General features: G+C 41.6%; 1 protein-coding gene across 1 annotated transcript in view; it reads left to right on the forward strand.

The window, feature by feature from the left end:
- tyw1 (tRNA-yW synthesizing protein 1 homolog) overlaps window positions 1–19,204 on the forward strand; it is a gene marked incomplete at its 3' end in the record, with an annotated part of 70,746 nt that overhangs the window by 50,380 nt on the left and 1,162 nt on the right. The window contains exon 15 of the mRNA XM_080053481.1: window positions 11,588–11,755. Within this exon, the coding sequence (XP_079909607.1) occupies window positions 11,588–11,755 (168 nt within the window). The remainder of the gene's footprint in view (window positions 1–11,587; window positions 11,756–19,204) is intronic.

Below are 19,204 nucleotides of genomic sequence, written 5' to 3' on the forward strand. Positions count from 1 at the left end.
TCATGATTGGTGCACAGGTGTGCCTTAGACTGTCCACAATAAAAGGCCACTCTGAAATGTGCAGTTTTGTCTCACAGCAAAATGCCACAGATGCCACAAGCATTGAGGGAGCGTGCAATTGGCATGCTGACAGCAGGAATGTCAACCAGATCTGTTGCTCGTGCATTGAATGTTCATTTCTCCACCATAAGCCGTCTCCAAAGGCGTTTCAGAGAATATGGCAGTACATCCAACCGGCCTCACAACCGCAGACCACGTGTAACCACACCAGCCCAGGACCTCCACATCCAGCAGGTTCACCTCCAAGATCGTCTGAGACCAGCCACTGAGACAGCTGTTGAAACAATTGGTTTGCGTAACCAAACAATTTCTGCACAAACTGTCAGAAACCGTCTCAGGGAAGCTCAACTGCATGCTCGTCGTCCTCATCGGGGTCTTGACCTGACTCCAGCTTGTCGCCGTAACAGACTTGAGTGGGCAAATGCTCACATTCGATGGCGTCTGGCACGTTGGAGAGGTGTTCTCTTCACGGATGAATCTCGGTTTACATTGTTCAGGGCAGATGGCAGACAGCGTGTGTGGCGTCGTGTGGGTGAGCGCTTTGCTGATGTCAATATTGTGGATCGAGTGGCCCATGGTGGTGGTGGGGTTATGGTATGGGCAGGCATCTGTTATGGACGAAGAACACAGGTGCATTTTATTGATGGCATTTTGAATGCACAGAGATACTGTGATGAGATCCTGAGGCCCATTGTTGTGCCATACATCCATGAACATCACCTCACGTTTCAGCAAGATAATGCACGGCCCCATGTTGCAAGGATCTGTACACAATTCTTGGAAGCTGAAAATGTCCCAGTTCTTGCATGGCCAGCATACTCACCGGACATGTCACCCATTGAGCATGTTTGGGATGTGCTTGACCGGCGTATACGACAGCGTGCACCACTTCCCACTAATATCCAGCAACTTCGCACTGCCATTGAAGAGGAGTGGACCAACATTCCACAGGCCACAATTGACAATCTGATAAACTCTATGCGAAGAAGATGTGTTGCACTGCATGAGGCAAATGGTGGTCACACCAGATACTGTCTGGTTCTGAGTCCCCAGACCCCCAATAAAGCAAAAAAGTGCACATTTCAGAGTGGCCTTTTATTGTGGACAGTCTAAGGCACACCTGTGCACTAATCATGATGTCAGATCAGCATCTTGATGTGGCACACCTGTGAGGTGGGATGGATTATCTCAGCAAAGCAGAAGTGCTCACTATCACACATTTAGACAGATTTGTGAACAATGTTTGAGAGAAATGGTAATATTGTGTATCTGGAATGAATTTTAGATCTTTAAGTCCATCTCATGAAAAATGGGAGCAAAAACAAAAGTGTTGCGTTTATATTTTTGTTGAGTGTAGTATGAAAACACATATTCTTCATTTGGCCCATTTCTTAAAAAAAGTTTGGGCACCGAGCACGAAAACCAAGCACACAGAACCAGTTGATCATAGTGCCAACATTGCGACAGCCACATTCATACTAACATTTGTTTAGCTGAAAGTACAGAACCAAAGAACTTTCAGCACTGTCAAAAAACAGCAGCCGTAAACAAGTTTTTCTACAAAAAAATAATGAGATAGGGGAGCAGGGGCCGTAATGAGGGGTTCATGCAGTTGGGAGGGTCAATGCATGTGGTGTGGAAACCAGACTGAACTTTCTGAAGGGTGAAGGGGCCAACGGACTGTGTGTGTGTGTGTGTGTGTGTGTGTGTGTGTGTGTGTGTGTGTGTGTGTGTGTGTGTGTGTGTGTGTGTGTGTGTGTGTGTGTGTGTGTGTGTGTGTGTGTGTGTGTGTGTGTGTGTGTGTGTGTGTGTGTGTTCATTTTCTTTCAGTAATGAAGTGTTTTTTTGGGAATCTTGCTGGCCTGGCATTATGTTCCCATATTAAAACTAACAAGCTCACACTCCACACACCCATCAATCATCACCCTAATAATGCCTATGGGGCCTTTCTGTGCATTGAATCCATACAGTGAAATATCATTACACCCGCTCATGACTGACACACACACAATTGGAAAATCTGTATTTGACAGTTCAAGTTGGAGATATGCTTCTGGGAGATACTGAAAACTGACAATGGCTATAGCACACACGGTTCACTAAACAGAGCCTTACTTTTCGCTGGCTAATGCAGTCTGTCCAAGATTCAAGAGATTCAATGAGTGGCTGTTAGCAAAACACAAGCTGGCAGTCAAATATAATTGTAAAGGTATGTATTATTTCTTCAACAATGCAAAAGAAAAAAAGAAAAACTGACAAACTGACAAACAGTGGGGTTGTTTAAAAACTGGTCAGATAATTATTTATTTTTTAAAGGAAATAAATGTCAAGCCTGTTGAGAACACTAAGAGGAAACTAAAAAAGCTTTACCACATAAAAAAAACTTGGATGTTGTAAAGCACACATGACATGGTAATTCAGACTCTGTTGTTTGTGCTGTCTCAGCCCTGTAGGCTATGGGCAAACAAACGATAAAACTCAGTACAGTATGTAGGCCCAGAAACACACATATTGTGCAGACATTACATTGATACAAACCACAGATATTGGAGTGCATTCTTGTCAGTCTTGAATAACATCACCCAGTGACTCAACATTTGTTTGTTTTTTCTTAGTAATTATCATAGCATATTAACTGCTTTATATATGCACCAATGCACCCTTTAATATCTGTTCATTGAGTTACACTGTACAGCCCTGGAACAAAATTAAGAGACCAGTCTGGATTTTTCTTCAATCTTCATCTCTACATTACGTATTGAAAATGCTCAAAATGACAATATTTTTATTTGGTAGAAATGTTGTCAGTAGTTTAGATTATAAACCAAAATTTAAATTTTACTCAAACATATGCCTCTAAAGAGCAAACAAGACACACGTGGAGACACGGAGTGGTCTACTAATTTTTTTCCGGAGCTGTATATTGTATAGTGAAAATGTATCATTTGTTGTAAATGTCGAAGCAATTTTTTTTCTCCCATGTGCAAAAAATTAATTTCGCAGACGATTAACAGAACCCCATCTCCCTCTCCGTATTTCTTTCCTCTACATTAAGCTAATCTTGCGTCCTTAAATGTTGTTTCATTGTCACTTAAGTGATCACAAACTGGCTTCAAGCTTTAGCCTTTGCTTTATGATGGGGTTTATGATGTGCCTGTTAATGGGTGAAAAACACACACTTCAGTAGAATTCAAGTTATCCCCAGAGACTTGGCCCCGGCTTTTTCTATTAAAGATTTGTGGTGTGTGTGTGTGTGTGTGTGTGTGTGTGTGTGTGTGTGTGTGTGTGTGTGTGTGTGTGTGTGTGTGTGTGTGTGTGTGTGTGTGTGTGTGTGTGTGTGTGTGTGTGTGTGTGTGTGTGTGTGTGTGTGTGTGTGTGTGTGTGTGTGTGTGTGTGTGTGTGTGTGTGTGTGTGTGTGTGTGTGTGTGTGTGTGTGTGTGTGTGTGTGTGTGTGTGTGTGTGTGTGTGTGTGTGTGTGTGTGTGTGTGTGTGTGTGTGTGTGTGTGTGTGTGTGTGTGTGTGTGTGTGTGTAGGAGTGCGTATCGATCCACCGCTACATGACATTTCACTGAATCACGCAGAGCACAATAACAAGACAGCAGGGAGCATTTGATTGGACAGGGAGTCAGACATACCCATCAACTGTAGACGTTCTGACTTACACAGGGACTGAGCTGTTAATTGAGTCAAGCTCCACACATACAGCTCCGGAAAATAATGAATAGACTAGTCTGGATTTTTTCTTAAATCTTCGTCTCTACATAACTTAATGGAAATGCTCTTAATGACACATGAATGTATTGGAATTTGGTAGAAATGTTGTCAGTAGTTTATTCTGTAAACCCAAAATGTTCATTCTACTCAAACATATGCCTATAAAGAGTAAAACGAGAGACACTGAACATTTGGAGTGGTCTCTTAATTTTCTGTTTAGTTTCTACTCTGTCCATGCACAGATTCATTCTGTTACACAAATAAGATGTTGTTTTTATTGGTAAGGTTAATTGAGGTTGTAAAAAGAGCAAAATGTACATACAATTGCATCAAATTGAAATGTATACCAAGGCTATGTATTTTACGTGTTTGTATGCATGTGTTCAGAAGTATATTAACATCATTTTAAACAGCCGAATGGCAAATTGACAATGACAGACTTTTTAGTAACTAATTAATTAATTAATTAATTGGGCCCAAGACATTTCGGCTATGGGCTTAAAATTGTATTATTGCGACCACTGCAACGAAGGTCAGAACCAATATGGTACGCGCAATATCCACTACAACACCACTGGAGCGCCCAATTCCCATGATACTTTAACCTCATTGTGCAATGGGCGTATCTGGGCTTCGGACTGTTAAACAAAACCAATGTTATCTGTGAATTTAACCTTCTTCCTCCATTACCTTTTGACATTTCATCAACTAAACGATCGGTTGAAAATTAATCGAGCGATTAATTACACTAACAACATCAGTTCCAGCTCTTCTCCCTCACAAATGCTCGGTATTGATTGTGGCGGTGTATTTCATTTTAATATTCCACGCACGCCTTCGACATGGCCAATTTTCAATACACCCAGGTCTATAGCTGGTAATGACTAATCTCCCCTTCTTTATACAATGTATTTAAAGTCTAATTTACTCCAAGTCTGACCTTCGGGACGGTTGAAAATCACTGTAAAATGTTCCTCTCGTCCTGACAATCTATTATTTAACTTGTCCCACTGGCACGTGGTAAAGGGTCACTGTCACTGAGCGCTAGAGGACACACACACACACACACTGACACGCACACACACACACACACACACACTCACACACACACGCACACACACGCCACACCACACACATACTTTCTTTCTCATCGCTTTCTTGTCTTTTGCCTCTAAATTATCTCCTTGGTCTCTGCTGGAGTACACACACACACACACACACACACACACACGCTCACACTCATACACATACACACACACACACACACACACACACTAAATGTCTCTCCCTTATCTGTCCATTCCTCCTCCTGCCTAGAGCAGTAAATCGCTTCTCAGTGAATAGATGAACACTACTTCTGCAGCAGTATGTGTGTGTGTGTGTGTGTGTGTGTGTTTTGTGTGTGTGTGTGTGTGTGTGTGCCATCAACTGCCGCATTACAAGCCTATAGGTAATTAGTGTGTCCCAGGATACACACTGGTTGACAGTATGATAGAGTGAGGTGGTCTATCATATCAACAGCGTCTCAAATTAGCCCTCAACACTGACTGATGGCAGAGGACGGACTATCAGCAGCAGCTCTATGCAATGACGGTCATTAATATGAATCTCTATTAGGTTGCAATTAATACGCAACTTATTCAATGTATCTTGGGTTTGCAACATCAAATTCACATTAGACAAAAATATATACAGCTTCGGAAAAAAATTGAGAGACCACTCCAAATTTTCAGTGTCTCTTGTTTTACTCTTTAAATGTGTTTGAGTAGAATAAACATTTTGGTTTTATGATATAAACTACTGACAACATTTCTACCAAATTCCAATAAATGTTTTGCCATTTTAATTATGTATAAAAAGAGATGAAGATTTAAGAAAAATCCAGACTGGTCTCTTAATTTTTTGCTGTATGTACGTATATGTAAATAAAATAAAGGGTGAACAAGTTTTCTTTGAAAAATATGTACATATAGCTTTGTGAGAAATTCCAGGTGGAGATTAGGGAACATTTTAGTAAAAAAAAATGAATAGTAATAATAAGGAAGTTATTAATGAGTATGATTTTAAAGACATTACAAAAATCCACCTTCGAGCTACGACTGCAGGAATTTAAATCATATTTAAATAAATTGTGTAAGGTTTCTCTTTCCTTCTTACCTCTATACGCAGATGGGCGACAAATAAAAGGACACAACAACAAAAAGTGTCTTTGTGAGGTGTTGCATAAGCTCCAAAAATAGTTTCAGTCCTTGGCATAGATGCTCAATGTCCCTCTTCTTCCCCCCAAAAAATAAAAATAAATATTCCCTCTGTTTTTTGTTTTGATGACGGTGGTGGAGAGTTCTTTTAAAAACATCTCCCATGGGTATTTAATTGGGTTGAGATCTGATGATTGCGAAGGCCATAGCGCATGAATCTAATTATTTTCTCGCTCAAACTATTCGTAGAGTCCTTCTGCTGTGTGGAGAAGACCTTTCCCCTATCAGAATTCGTTTTTTTTTTATCAAACCATAATGGTGAATACTTTTAAACAACTCTATAGTTCTATTATTTGCATTGACCCTGCTATATAAAGGGGACAAGGGGACCCAAACAATGTCAGGAAAATGCTTCTCAACTTCATGGAAGAGTCAGACTTTTGCAATTTATTCACGTTTTTCCTCTAAGTGGCCACCACCACCCATCTTTAATACAGTAGAGACAGACATATGGATGTTGTGTATGCATTTGATGAAGTGTGTGTATCTGTAAAAAAAAAAATGGTGTGTGTGTGTGTGTGTGTGTGTGTGTGTGTGTGTGTGTGTGTGTGTGTGTGTGTGTGTGTGTGTGTGTGTGTGTGTGTGTGTGTGTGTGTGTGTGTGTGTGTGTGTGTGTGTGTGTGTGTGTGTGTGTGTGTGTGTGTGTGTGTGTGTGTGTGTGTGTGTGTGTGTGTGTGTGTGTGTGTGTGTGTGTGTGTGTGTGTGTGTGTGTGTGTGTGTGTGTGTGTGTGTGTGTGTGTGTGTGTGTGCTTGTGCTTGCGTATATGTATGTGTGATGCGTGTTAGTCCACCGCTGCCAGCCACTCTATCTTCCATTATTGACCCATTAATTATTAGTCCATCATCTTCAATTGCATAACGTATTTTCGCCTGTACAATTTACCATTCACTGTTCAATGGTGGTCCGGGGTTGGATTTATCCCCTCAGCACTTCATCAATACCACTTACCTCACCTGGTCCAGTGAAGGATTACAGTTAGAGCCAGAGAGAGAGAGAGACAAGGGCCCCAATGTACTGCGATAAATTTGGTCAACTCGAGGAGGCCTTGAAGATCAGCATTTATGATATCCACTAAAGGCGAAAGACATAGATTATTTGTGAACCGTTGCAGGGCTCCGACCTCTCTCTCTCAAATCTTCCTCCCATGATGCAGTTGGGTTCATTCCCTACCGTATATATCTCAACAATCTTTTCCCATCTCCTGCTATCATTCGCTCAGTCTGCCCGGCCCTTGCCTGGTGATTTATACTTCTTGGATAGTTGATCTTTATTCAGCGGGCCTCCAGGCAAGGCTGATAACACCAAGGCCCTTCATCAATTAGGCCAAGCTCCCTTGCCCTACACACCATTCCAAACTCCACTCCTAAATATACAGTACAATTTCAGAAACTCTCCTTGAGATTTCTACATTTTTTAAATCCAATAAATGGGTTTTTACTGGGAGTTTTTTCTCAGCCGAGCTAAGGGTCTGAGGGCAGAGGGTGTCATACTGTATGGAATGTAAAGCCCACTGAGGCAAATGTCTATTTGTGATATTGGGCTATAAAAATAAAACTGATTTGATTTGATTTCACTACTCCACACTTGTTAGGTGGGTTCCTGACATTCCCCAGGTAGTGCAGTGCATTGCGGAGTGAAGTTGTTCTGTAGAAAACCCCAGTTACACCAGCCGCTTAAATAACAATAACGAATAGACGTCATGCACTAACGTCCAGGCAGTGGCATGGGGGGCCATACCTAACAGGCACTGCTCTGCTATATATATATAAATTCTGCCTTTTTAGATTTAGGAAATTGGCCTCATCAAATTGGTTGAATTTTAATGGATGGCTCTTGGGCATTTCATTTTCTCATTTCTCAGACCTTCCTTGAGAGGTCAGAGTCAAGAGAGATAGTTTGCACATTTATAATAGAGCTCAAGGACAGATGGAAAGGCCAGAGGGGTTTTAATTTAATTGACTCCATACAAAGAAAAAAAAATTGTACCAATGCATAGTAAACCTGCTCTGTGAGTCCCCTTACCTGGTCTGACCAAGTGCATGTCTCAGTCCAGTTATGATTTTCTCTGTGCAGTAGCAATACAGTGGCAGTGGCGAAGTGGGTAGGTAGGGAGGTGATCCTCTGGAGTGCAGGGTTGGAGGTTCCATCCCCCGTCTCCCCGCCACATGTCAAAGTGTCACTGGGCAAGACACTGAACCCCAAATGGCTCCCGATGGTTCAGAGAGCGCCTTGCATGGCAGCTACTGCTATAGGTGTATAAGTGTGTGTATGAATGGGTGAATGTGGTAAGAAATGTAAAGCGCTTTGGGGCTGAGAAACTCGGCTAAAAAGCGCTATATAGGTCAAGTACCCTTACTTTAAAGCTCCCATATTATACACCATATTATATGGTCTTAGTGGTCCCTAATACGTTTTTCTTCAATTGTTTGCTGAAAAAAACTTACAGATAATTTATTGTACTATGCTGATGTTCAGCTAATCTCACAATGGCCTATTTTTTAGAAAGAGCTGCAGCTCCCCTCGTAAATATACCATCTTTGAGCTCCCCCCGCCCCCTGTCCGGAAGCGAAGCCAGATACGCCTCGCCCTCTGTCTGTTTGTAAACAATGATGACGTATAGCCTGTTAGCACAGTTAGGTTTAGCCTACCCATTAGAAGAACCAAGTCTAGTGCTAGTAACGCACTTTGAACAGTTTGACATGACCTATCCTTGTCTACATGAAAGACTATGTTCATACAGATGCACTGACAGCCACACGCTAATGGAAACGGCATGTTCACAATAAAAATGCTGCAAAAGATGGTGGCTACTGCGAAGCTAGCTGCTAACAATACCACTAAAATCAGTGAAAAAATTATCTCTCAAGTCAGACTTCTTCAGTATACCTTCCAATCCTTTGTCCTGTTAAAAACGAGGCATTTCCAGACTGGTGTGGGGAATAGAAATATGTTTTTATGAGCAAAAGCTGAATGCTTGTCCCAAAGCTAATAGCTATACACCAGTCAGGCAAAAATACCAATAAAAACATTTATTTCAGTTTCACTGTTTGAAAAAAAGCACAAGTAGCTTCCTATCCGTTGTGTTATTAAAAACGAGGCTGCTGTGGTTAAGATAAATGAGTGGATTATGCAACATTCATCATGTTTTGCCGTACTACAGGCATCTTGTCGCTTAGCAACAAGCAAACAACATGGGGGTGAAGGAATATTTTTCGAGAGGATCTCGGGGCTGTGGACCAATAAGAAATAGGGGGGTGGACTGCACAGTGGAAGCTTCTGGCTTTCCAGTTTTTGACGTCAGAAACGGGGAGAATTCTGACTGGAGTATATTGGGTGGAGAGGTGGAGGGTTTCAGAAAAGGGGAGAGTGAGAAAAGGAGAGAGCTTTCTTTTTTTTGATACTTTGGCAGTCTGTAGGCACACCGTAGACCCATAATTATGTTCAAAAACATCGGAAAAGTGCATTTGCACAATATGGGAGCTTTAATGTTGAATCTGAATGTGTGTTATTCAATGGGGCTTATGGTGGTTTTATCCTCAGGGTAGGTTCAGTGCTTTTATTGTTTTTTTCACAGAATATTTTACAGCTTAAGCAGCTGGTCGTCATCACAGGGAATATGATACAGTCATTCAAGTATGAAGCCGCACAGTAGGGGTCGTCTATGAATGGCTGGCTCTTACAATGGCTTTATACAGCTATCCTGACGCTTACGGTATAGAGCGGTTTGTATGTCACCGCTGCTTTCAAAGATTATACCAGTAAGAAAGAAGGAAGAATGGGAGATTTTTACATTCTGACAGACTTTTCCTTCCTTCCAAACAATCAGACACACACACACACACACACACACACACACACACACACACACACACACACACACACACACACACACACACACACACACACACACCAAGGTAGCAGCTGTGCTACCATAATCTCTGATCCTCACCCAGGTGTCACATTGAAGGAAAAACAAGAATATCTGTGTGTGTGGGCGCGTGGGCGCGTGTGTGTGGCATCAAAGAGACACTTCTTTCGGTGCGCTCTGGTGGCATAGTGGATAGAGCGTGTACCATATTGGCTCCGGCCTTCGTTGCAGTGGTCGTGGGTTCAAATCCGACCAGTGGACCTTTACTGCAGGTCATCCCCCATCTCAACTCTGTACTATCAAAAAAAAATGAAAATGCCAAAAAAAAAAATATTAAGAAAAAAATATAGACACTTCTTTCATTGCTACCTCTCTCACATATATACAGTACTCTGCTCTCTCCACCATCTATCAATAGTGTGTTTCCACCTTAGGGAGACAGATAGGCTGTTGCAATCTCAGCCTAGATTTTCTTCTATTGATCAGAAAACACTCAACGTCCAGCCCCACTGTTTTGATTGATTTTTTTATTACCAAGGCCAGATGTTTTCTCACTCTCTAGTCCATTGCTCTCACCTGCTCAATGCGGAATCATACGTCAGCTCTCAAAAGTTTTACTGGTGGTTGTCAGCAGTTGTTGCTGTGTATTGCAATAGTAAAGCCTTTATGTCAGCTATGCAGTCCAGTCAGTGTATAAATCTTTTATTTTTAAAGTAACTTTTTTTTTTTTTTTTGCTTAAAGGTGAAGTCAGTGATTCTGGAGAACGCTTGTGGTGGGCTCCCTTTGTTTACATACCCGTTTAGAGCCTAGGCTGTGTATCAACACCCATTTTATTTTCAGCGCCATTGACCACCAGAGAGGGTTAAGCCTTTAAAATCTGTGAAATGACTGGAGTCACTGGAGTTGGAAATTACTTTTTGTCATGATGTTTTTTAAATTGGACCTAAAGTATAACTGTCATGAGTGGTTGCAGGTGTGTGTGTGTGTGTGTGTGTGTGTGTGTGTGTGTGTGTGTGTGTGTGTGTGTGTGTGTGTGTGTGTGTGTGTGTGTGTGTGTGTGTGTGTGTGTGTGTGTGTGTGTGTGTGTGTGTGTGTGTGTGTGTGTGTGTGTGTGTGTGTGTGTGTGTGTGTGTGTGTGTGTGTGTTTCTGCATGTCTGCTTGTTTTCCTTTTTTGTGGGTAGGAAAATGAAATCACAAGCTACTTTGTCAGGAGCCAATTGTCTGTCATCTGAAACATACAGAGTGTAGTGCAGCAACAAACGGGACACTAGATTTCAGACAGCTTTGATTGATGCTCTCACAAAACAACATCGTTTTTCATTTTTTTTTTCTATTCCCAGCCAGTGATCAGATTGTGTCAAGTGATCCTGTGGGTTGGGGGATTTTAATATTCAAATATATTCTGAATATTTTAAAGAATTTTGCATTGACCCATTTGTATTTCTACTTGCAAAGCTTTTTTTTTCAATGGGTTAATACATTGTTTTTCATTTAATTTCATTTATTTACGGCTCTTGACCATATTAAGATGGCATGGAGCACAAAACATTTAAATAATAACCGAACAAAACAATGGTGTATGGCATGGACAAAACAAAAACGCTACTTCAAACAATGGTAGGACCTTTTTCAGTCATTTTTTTGTAAATCGTGTTGTTTAACAATGTGTTTTCCATGTCCACAGGGCGTGACGTACTGTGGTGAATCGTCTGCTAGCACTCTGACCATGGCTAACGTGCCCTGGCATCAGGAGGTGGTGGCCTTCGTGCAGCAGCTGGCCGACATGTTGCCTCAGTACGAAATCGCCTGTGAACACGAGCACTCCAACTGTCTGCTCATCGCACACACTAAGGTAAGGACTCAGATTTAGGTTAATAATATATGACGTTACGGGACGCTCCGGTGGCGTAGTGGGTGAAGTGCGTACCATATTGGCTCCGACCTTCGTTGCAGTGGTCGCGGGTTCAAATCCAACCCGTGGACCTTTACTGCATGTCATCCCCCCTCTCTCTCTCTCTGTCTCCCCATTTCAACTCTGTACTATCTAATAAAGCTTGTAAATGCGCAAAAAAAATCAAAAAAAAAATATATATGGCGTAACACACCGTATCTGCAGCTGACATCAATTAAACCTAAAGCCTTTGACTTTAAGCCATTGTATTAACTGAAAACTGAAATAGTTCAAACACATAGGGGAGAACGGGGTAAGTAGGCACACTTTTTACTCTAGTGAGAATTGCTCATCACCAAAACATCTGTCAATTGCCATTCCTACATTAAATTGAAGCTTAAGGTGTTGGCTAGAAATGTGTGTCTCTCTTTTTTTCCAACTTATTGTAATGAAGAAGCAATTTACCATCAAAGACACTCTGACACATTGTGACAACCAACCCCATCAAGGGGTCGGTTGTCACACACTATGGGGTTGTTTGTCACAATGTTATCTTAATGGGAAAAATCTTAAAAAGAAGGCAAGGAGGCAGAACCAAATTTGAATGTTTAATTGCATTGTCAAGTTGACAAATAGGCCTACATAACGTTCATTAGCCTTGGCAGCTGGTCTAGTTTGGGATGCACTGGGTTGTTTTGATTTTGTTGCCCTTTTTTCTTTTGCTTGCTAGCTGCCTTTTCCTGCTCTATTCTTTCCTTGTCTGGGGTGTCAGTGAGGATACAGCTTGACAATTTCTTTCGTTATTGGGTTCCTTTTCTGGCTGCAGCCTTGAGATAACATGTGACAACCAACCCCCCAAAAAATTTGACGACCAACCCCAACTTGAATTTCTTGCTAGCATCAAGGCCAACAACCATCTGACAACTAATTAGCTTGCTAACCACAATCTAAACTATAGTTTACCCTTCACACTTTCTGAGGGTAACAAGTGTTTTGTTATAAACCCATTGTGTAAAAGCCTAGAAGAAAAATACTGAGAAGCAAAATATTTTGAATTTGACATGAAAAACACAAAACATCCTCTCACCTGAAATGCAGCTGTCTTCCTCCAAGGAAGTCTATGTATGTGACCTCTGATCCCAATTCTGGACCTTTTTTATATCAACATTTCAGAGCTAGCGCGCTCTGGTGGCGAGATATAACGAATGTGACATCCAACCCATGTGACAAATTACCCCGTTCTCCCCTACATGCTGTAGGTAAAAAATCGTGGAACTTTGGGCGCTCCGGTGGCATAGTTGTTTACTAGCACCTACTGTACATGTTTATTAAGTGCAGCTATTTAGCTACTGTTGATATCAGGGGACACAGACAGGGGATACTGTATAAGCATCCTTTCAAACATAATAATTATGAATAATATGTACCCGGTGATACAGTTATTTTTGCAGCAATCCTTCCATACTCAAAGCAAACATCCTTTGTCTCAACTTCCTTTCAATTCTCAGAGGCTGACTGGGTTTTTAAATTGGTGCAATGATTAAGACTAGTTTTATTTTTTCTATACTATATTTTCCTTTCTGACTTGCTTTCAAACTGTGCGCCCCCCAGAGAGGTGTACTATGGCTCACCCAACCCACAAACCACTGCTGGCTTCTGACAAGGCACCTGTCAATCAATAATGAATGAATCAGGATAGATTCACAATATAGATTTTTTTTTTCTGACAGTGGAAAGTCAAGACAGCTAGCTAGGCCACCCACACCTCACGCACATACACACACACACACACACACACACACACACACACACACACACACAGAATGTATTTTAAGATCAAAACTCCCGATATTCCTCTGTTGTTATTGTGCTGGAGCTTTTGTTTTCATGGGACTGCCCACTGATTTATCTACCTCTGTGTATTCTGTGAGCCCCTTTATGGTCCATTAATACATGCAGGAACAACAGCACAGAGACGGAAGGCACGCCACGTTCATTGTTTATTCGGAAAGTTTGCTATTCCTCTGTGTTTTTACTTCTTGTGAATTTCGGAAACTAATTTTGAGAAAGAAAGTCAGACAAAACAACAAAGTTCATTAGTTTCCTGCTGCTGTAAATCAAAATCTAGTTCAGAGACGATGTTGGAAGCACACATGACATAATAGTGTGTTTCATATAATGGCTGGGTTCAAGGGAAGTGGTTTTTAAAAAACACTTGACACTATTGGTCTAATGGTAATTCAATAGATATAGTTCAGGAGTAAATTGCTCATTGACTATGCCTATTGTATCCTGTCCCTGCAGAATGCTTAATGGGATGGTGGTGTGTGTGTGTGTGTGTGTGTGTGTGTGTGTGTGTGTGTGTGTGTGTGTGTGTGTGTGTGTGTGTGTGTGTGTGTGTGTGTGTGTGTGTGTGTGTGTGTGTGTGTGTGTGTGTGTGTGTGTGTGTGTGTGTGTGTGTGTGTGTGTGTGTGTGTGTGTGTGTGTGTGTGTGTGTGTGTGTGTGTGTGTGTGTGTGTGTGTGTGTGTGTGTGTGTGTGTGTGTGTGTGTGTGTGTGTCTGTCTGTCTGTCTGTCTGTCTGTCTGTCGTTTTAGGTGTTGATTCTAATTTTTTTATTTTACACAGATGAACTGATACGAAAAAGCAGTTCAATAAGTCAGTTGTTTACTCAATTTCTTCCTTTTCCTACACGGCAGCAAAGAGGCAATCAATATTTCCCTGAATGGTTTTCCACTTTACTCTTGTCATCCTCCCTCTCTCTTCTCTCTCTTTATTCATCTCTCCTTTTCTCACCAACACAAATATAACAGTGGCCATTTGTGCCGCCGCTTTAGACACCTGAATTAATTTGCACCTGCTCGCCTACAACTGTCAGTATTTCTTATTATACGCTCTCACTCACACACACACAGACAGACAGACAGATAGACAGACAGACAGACAGACAGACAGAGAGACAGACAGACACACACACACGTGTCCTGTGTGTCTTAATGCAAAAAATCTCAGCCGGAAGAGCATCAAGAATCAGGTCTTCAAAGTCTTAAAGTTAACTTACATAACAGCAGGATCTGACATGCACCGCTGGGAAATATCAGTCTCATTGTGTGTGTGTGTGTGTGTGTGTGTGTGTGTGTGTGTGTGTGTGTGTGTGTGTGTGTGTGTGTGTGTGTGTGTGTGTGTGTGTGTGTGTGTGTGTGTGTGTGTGTGTGTGTGTGTGTGTGTGTGTGTGTGTGTGTGTGTGTGTGTGTGTGTGTGTGTGTGTGTGTGTGTGTGTGTGTGTGTGTGTGTGTGTGTGTGTGTGTGTGTGTGCGTGCGCGCGCGCGCTCATATGCGTGTGTACGCTTACCCCAAAGTCCTCAGATCTTCCACTTCCCATTGGATGGTATCACTGTTTGATGTAGTCCTTTAAAAGACATCAGAGCTGAGTGTGTGTGTTTGTGCTTGCGCACGTGTGTGTGTGTGTGTGAGATCACTCTTTAGCAGCATGTGGCGATAGATCCTCGTTGCGCTGGTGAATAATCATCATTAGTTGCTTCTCAACCCCCCGTGGCGAACTTCAAATTGATATTGGCATTTCTCTCTTTCTTCATCTTTGCCTCTCTCTCACCTCGTTCCACTTTCTCTACTTCTGGTTTTCATCTTCCCTCTGGCGGTCCCTTCCACTCTATACTGTATATTTGTTCTACTCCCCTTTCTTTCTCTTCCTGTTCAAATCAAATCAGTTTTATTTGTATACAGCCCAATATCACAAATAGACCATTTGCCTCAGTGGGCTTCCCATTCCATACAGTATGACACCCTGCCCTTACACCCTTAGCTCGGCTGAGAATAAAACTCCTAGTAAAAAACCCTTTAACGGGATTACAAATTATTGTAGGTCTGTCTCATGCCTTCATTGTTGTTTGTTTTGTATGTTATAAATTAATAAAAAATGTCATAAAAAATATATTATTATTACTGTAAGGAGCTAAATATGTCTTTTAAACAGATTTTACTCGGATCTAATCGCTGCGTTTGGTGTTTTTTTTGCAGCTTTTTCAACACCCTCGTTGCTGACTGCACTGTATTCTGTTTGTTTTATTTTATTGAAAGGCCTGTAGTTCTTTTCACTGAAGTGGGAGATATTTTAGCTGTCATACATATGAAGTCTCCTCTGGCTCGTAATTAACAACTAAACGGCACATGAAACGTTGTCAACACTCGGCCGCTCGTCCGTACACCATGGCAGGGGAGGCAGCTTATGTTTTTTGGGCAGGATGTCTGTTTTTGTTAGCTTTCTGTTTATACATTTTGGGTTGCAGTTTGAAGCCTGAAATGATTTGATTGGCATATGCAAAGATGTCTATTTTGAAGCATGCAACAACAGCTCTCTGAGGAATACAGGCACAGGCAGGGTGTGGAATCACACAATATATGTATGTATGTAAATAGGAATTTCTCCCTTTTTTTGAGTGCAAGGAAAATCAAATGTACTCTCTTTAAGGTTGTAGAATTGATCTAATGTTAATATTGTTTATGTTATTTTATTCTTTATTTTTTATCGTTCCTATTGCACCATGGGTCAGAGATAAACGCCATTTAGATTCTGATGTATGTCTGGCATATATCAGAACTGACAATAAAACAACTTTGAAAAGTCAGTGATGTAACATACAGCTCCTTGGCATGTGCCCGTACATGCTGTCTCTCGTCATGTCAGTCTGATCCTTAACAAACGGCGCTGTTAGTAAAATCAACACAACGTCTTGTTCTCATCCGACACAGAACAGAACAGCTTTGTTGCTTAGAGACTGAAATAGTTTGCAGAGATTCTGCCTGAACGAATGGCATCCCTTCTCATTAGACACAAACATTAACTCCTACTATATCGGCTGCTCTCGTTGTTTTCACTCCTTCTCTCAGGCCTCATTAGCATTAACACTGGGAGAATTCCTCTAATGGCCGAGGCTGGCACAACGCATAATAATATAATGCTCCAAAAATGCTCTTTTTATTTTTAAGATAAAAACTTTTGGCATTTTCAAGCTTTATTAGATAGTACAGAGTTTAAATGGGGAGACAGAGAGAGAGAGAGAGAGAGAGAGGGGATGACCTGCAGTAATGGGTCGGATTTGAACCCACGACCACTGCAACGAAGGCCTGAGCCAATATGGTACACGCTCTATCTACTACACCACCAGAGTGCCCTTCAAATATAAATTTTAATTCCCAATTTACACTCAGTGGGACCGTCATCTCAAGCAGGAAAAGTCTTAAACTTGCCATGAATAAATGTAAGTCCTTCATGAGATACAACAAATGTACCATTGTTTAAGGAGTGTTTATAGTTTTTGTTTTGTCCATCCCGTTCCCGTACAGTACACCATTGTTTTGTGCTGTTATTATTTGAATGTTTGTTGCTCCATACTATGACACTATGGTCAAGGGATGTAAAATAATGTAATTAAACAATATTTAAATTCAGTGCGATGTTAAGGAGAGCTCAAAGCCGCTGCATCTATGCTGCCTCCATCCCCCCTGCTGTGTGAATAACTGTAGTAAAAGCAGTTTGGTGTTAGTGTAAGACTTTTAAAGAAACAGGCCCCAGGGCGCGCGCGTACACACACACACACACACACACACACACACACACACACACACACACACACACACACACATACAGGTCCTTCTCATATAATTAGCATATTGTGATAAAGTTCAATATTTTCTGTAATGTACTGATAAACATTAGACTTTCATATATTTTAGATTCATTACACACAACTGAAGTAGTTCAAGCCTTTTATTGTTTTAATATTGATGATTTTGGCAAAAAAGTAAAGAAAAAACAAAAATCCCTATCTCAAAAAATTAGCATATTTCATCCGACCAATAAAAGAAAAGTGTTTTTAATACAAAAAAGTCAACCTTCAAATAATTATGTTCAGTTATGCACTCAATACTTGGTCGGGAATCCTTTCGCAGAAATTACTGCTTCAATGCGGTGTGGCATGGAGGCAATCAGCCTGTGGCACTGCTGAGGTGTTATGGAGGCCCAGGATGCTTCGATAGCGGCCTTAAGCTCATCCACAGTGTTGGGTCTGGTGTCTCTCAACTTCCTCTTCACAATATCCCACAGATTCTCTATGGGGTTCAGGTCAGGAGAGTTGGCAGGCCAATTGAGCACAGTAATACCATGGTCAGTAAACCATTTACCAGTGGTTTTGGCACTGTGAGCAGGTGCCAGGTCTTGTTGAAAAATGAAATCTTCATCTCCATAAAGCTTTTCAGCAGATGGAAGCATGAAGTGCTCCAAAATCTCCTGATAGCTAGCTGCATTGACCCTGCCTCTGATAAAACACAGTGGACCAACACTGGCAGCTGACAGACCATCACTGACTGTGGGTACTTGACACTGGACTTCAGGCATTTTGGCATTTCCTTCTCCCCAGTGTTCCTCCAGACTCTGGCACCTTGATTTCCGAATGACATGCAAAATTTGCTTTCATCCGAAAAAAGTACTTTGGACCACTGAGCAACAGTCCAGTGCTGCTTCTCTGTAGCCCAGGTCAGGCGCTTCTGCCGCTGTTTCTGGTTCAAAAGTGGCTTGACCTGGGGGATGCTGCACCTGTAGCCCATTTCCTGCACACACCTGTGCACGGTGGCTCTGGATGTTTCTACTCCAGACTCAGTCCACTGCCTCCGCAGGTCCCCCAAGGTCTGGAATCGGCCCTTCTCCACAATCCTCCTCAGGGTCCGGTCACCTCTTCTGGTTGTGCAGCGTTTTCTGCCACACTTTTTCCTTCCCACAGACTTCCCACTGAGGTGCCTTGATAGAGCACTCTGGGAACAGCCTATTCGCTCAGAAATTTCTTTCTGTGTCTTACCCTCTTGCTTGAGGGTGTCAATGATGGCCTTCTGGACAGCAGTCAGGTCGGCAGTCTTACCCATGATTGCGGTTTTGAGTAATGAACCAGGCTGGGAGTTTTTAAAAGCCTCAGGAATCTTTTGCAGGTGTTTAGAGTTAATTAGTTGATTCAGATGATTAGGTTAAGAGCTCGTTTAGAGTACCTTTTCATGATATGCTAATTTTTTGAGATAGAAATTTGGGGTTTTCATGAGCTGTATGCCAAAATCATCAGTATTAAAACAACAAAAGACCTGAAATATTTCAGTTGGTGTGCAATGAATCTAAAATATATGAAAGTTCAATTATTATCATTACATTATGGAAAATAATCAACTTTATCACAATATGCTAATTATATGAGAAGGACCTGTATATAGTCTGGGTCCAGTGCAAGCAGCCATTGACCTAAAATAGTTTTGAAATGCTTAAAGCCATCCCCAGTGACAACTAGGCACAAACGTTTGCATTCAGTTATTGCTCATCAAAAATACACCGAAAATGCCCTTTAGCCCTTCGG

Source organism: Ammodytes marinus, assembly GCF_949987685.1.
Source record: "Ammodytes marinus genome assembly, chromosome: 3".
In the NCBI taxonomy this organism is placed as follows: Eukaryota; Metazoa; Chordata; class Actinopteri; order Uranoscopiformes; family Ammodytidae; genus Ammodytes; species Ammodytes marinus.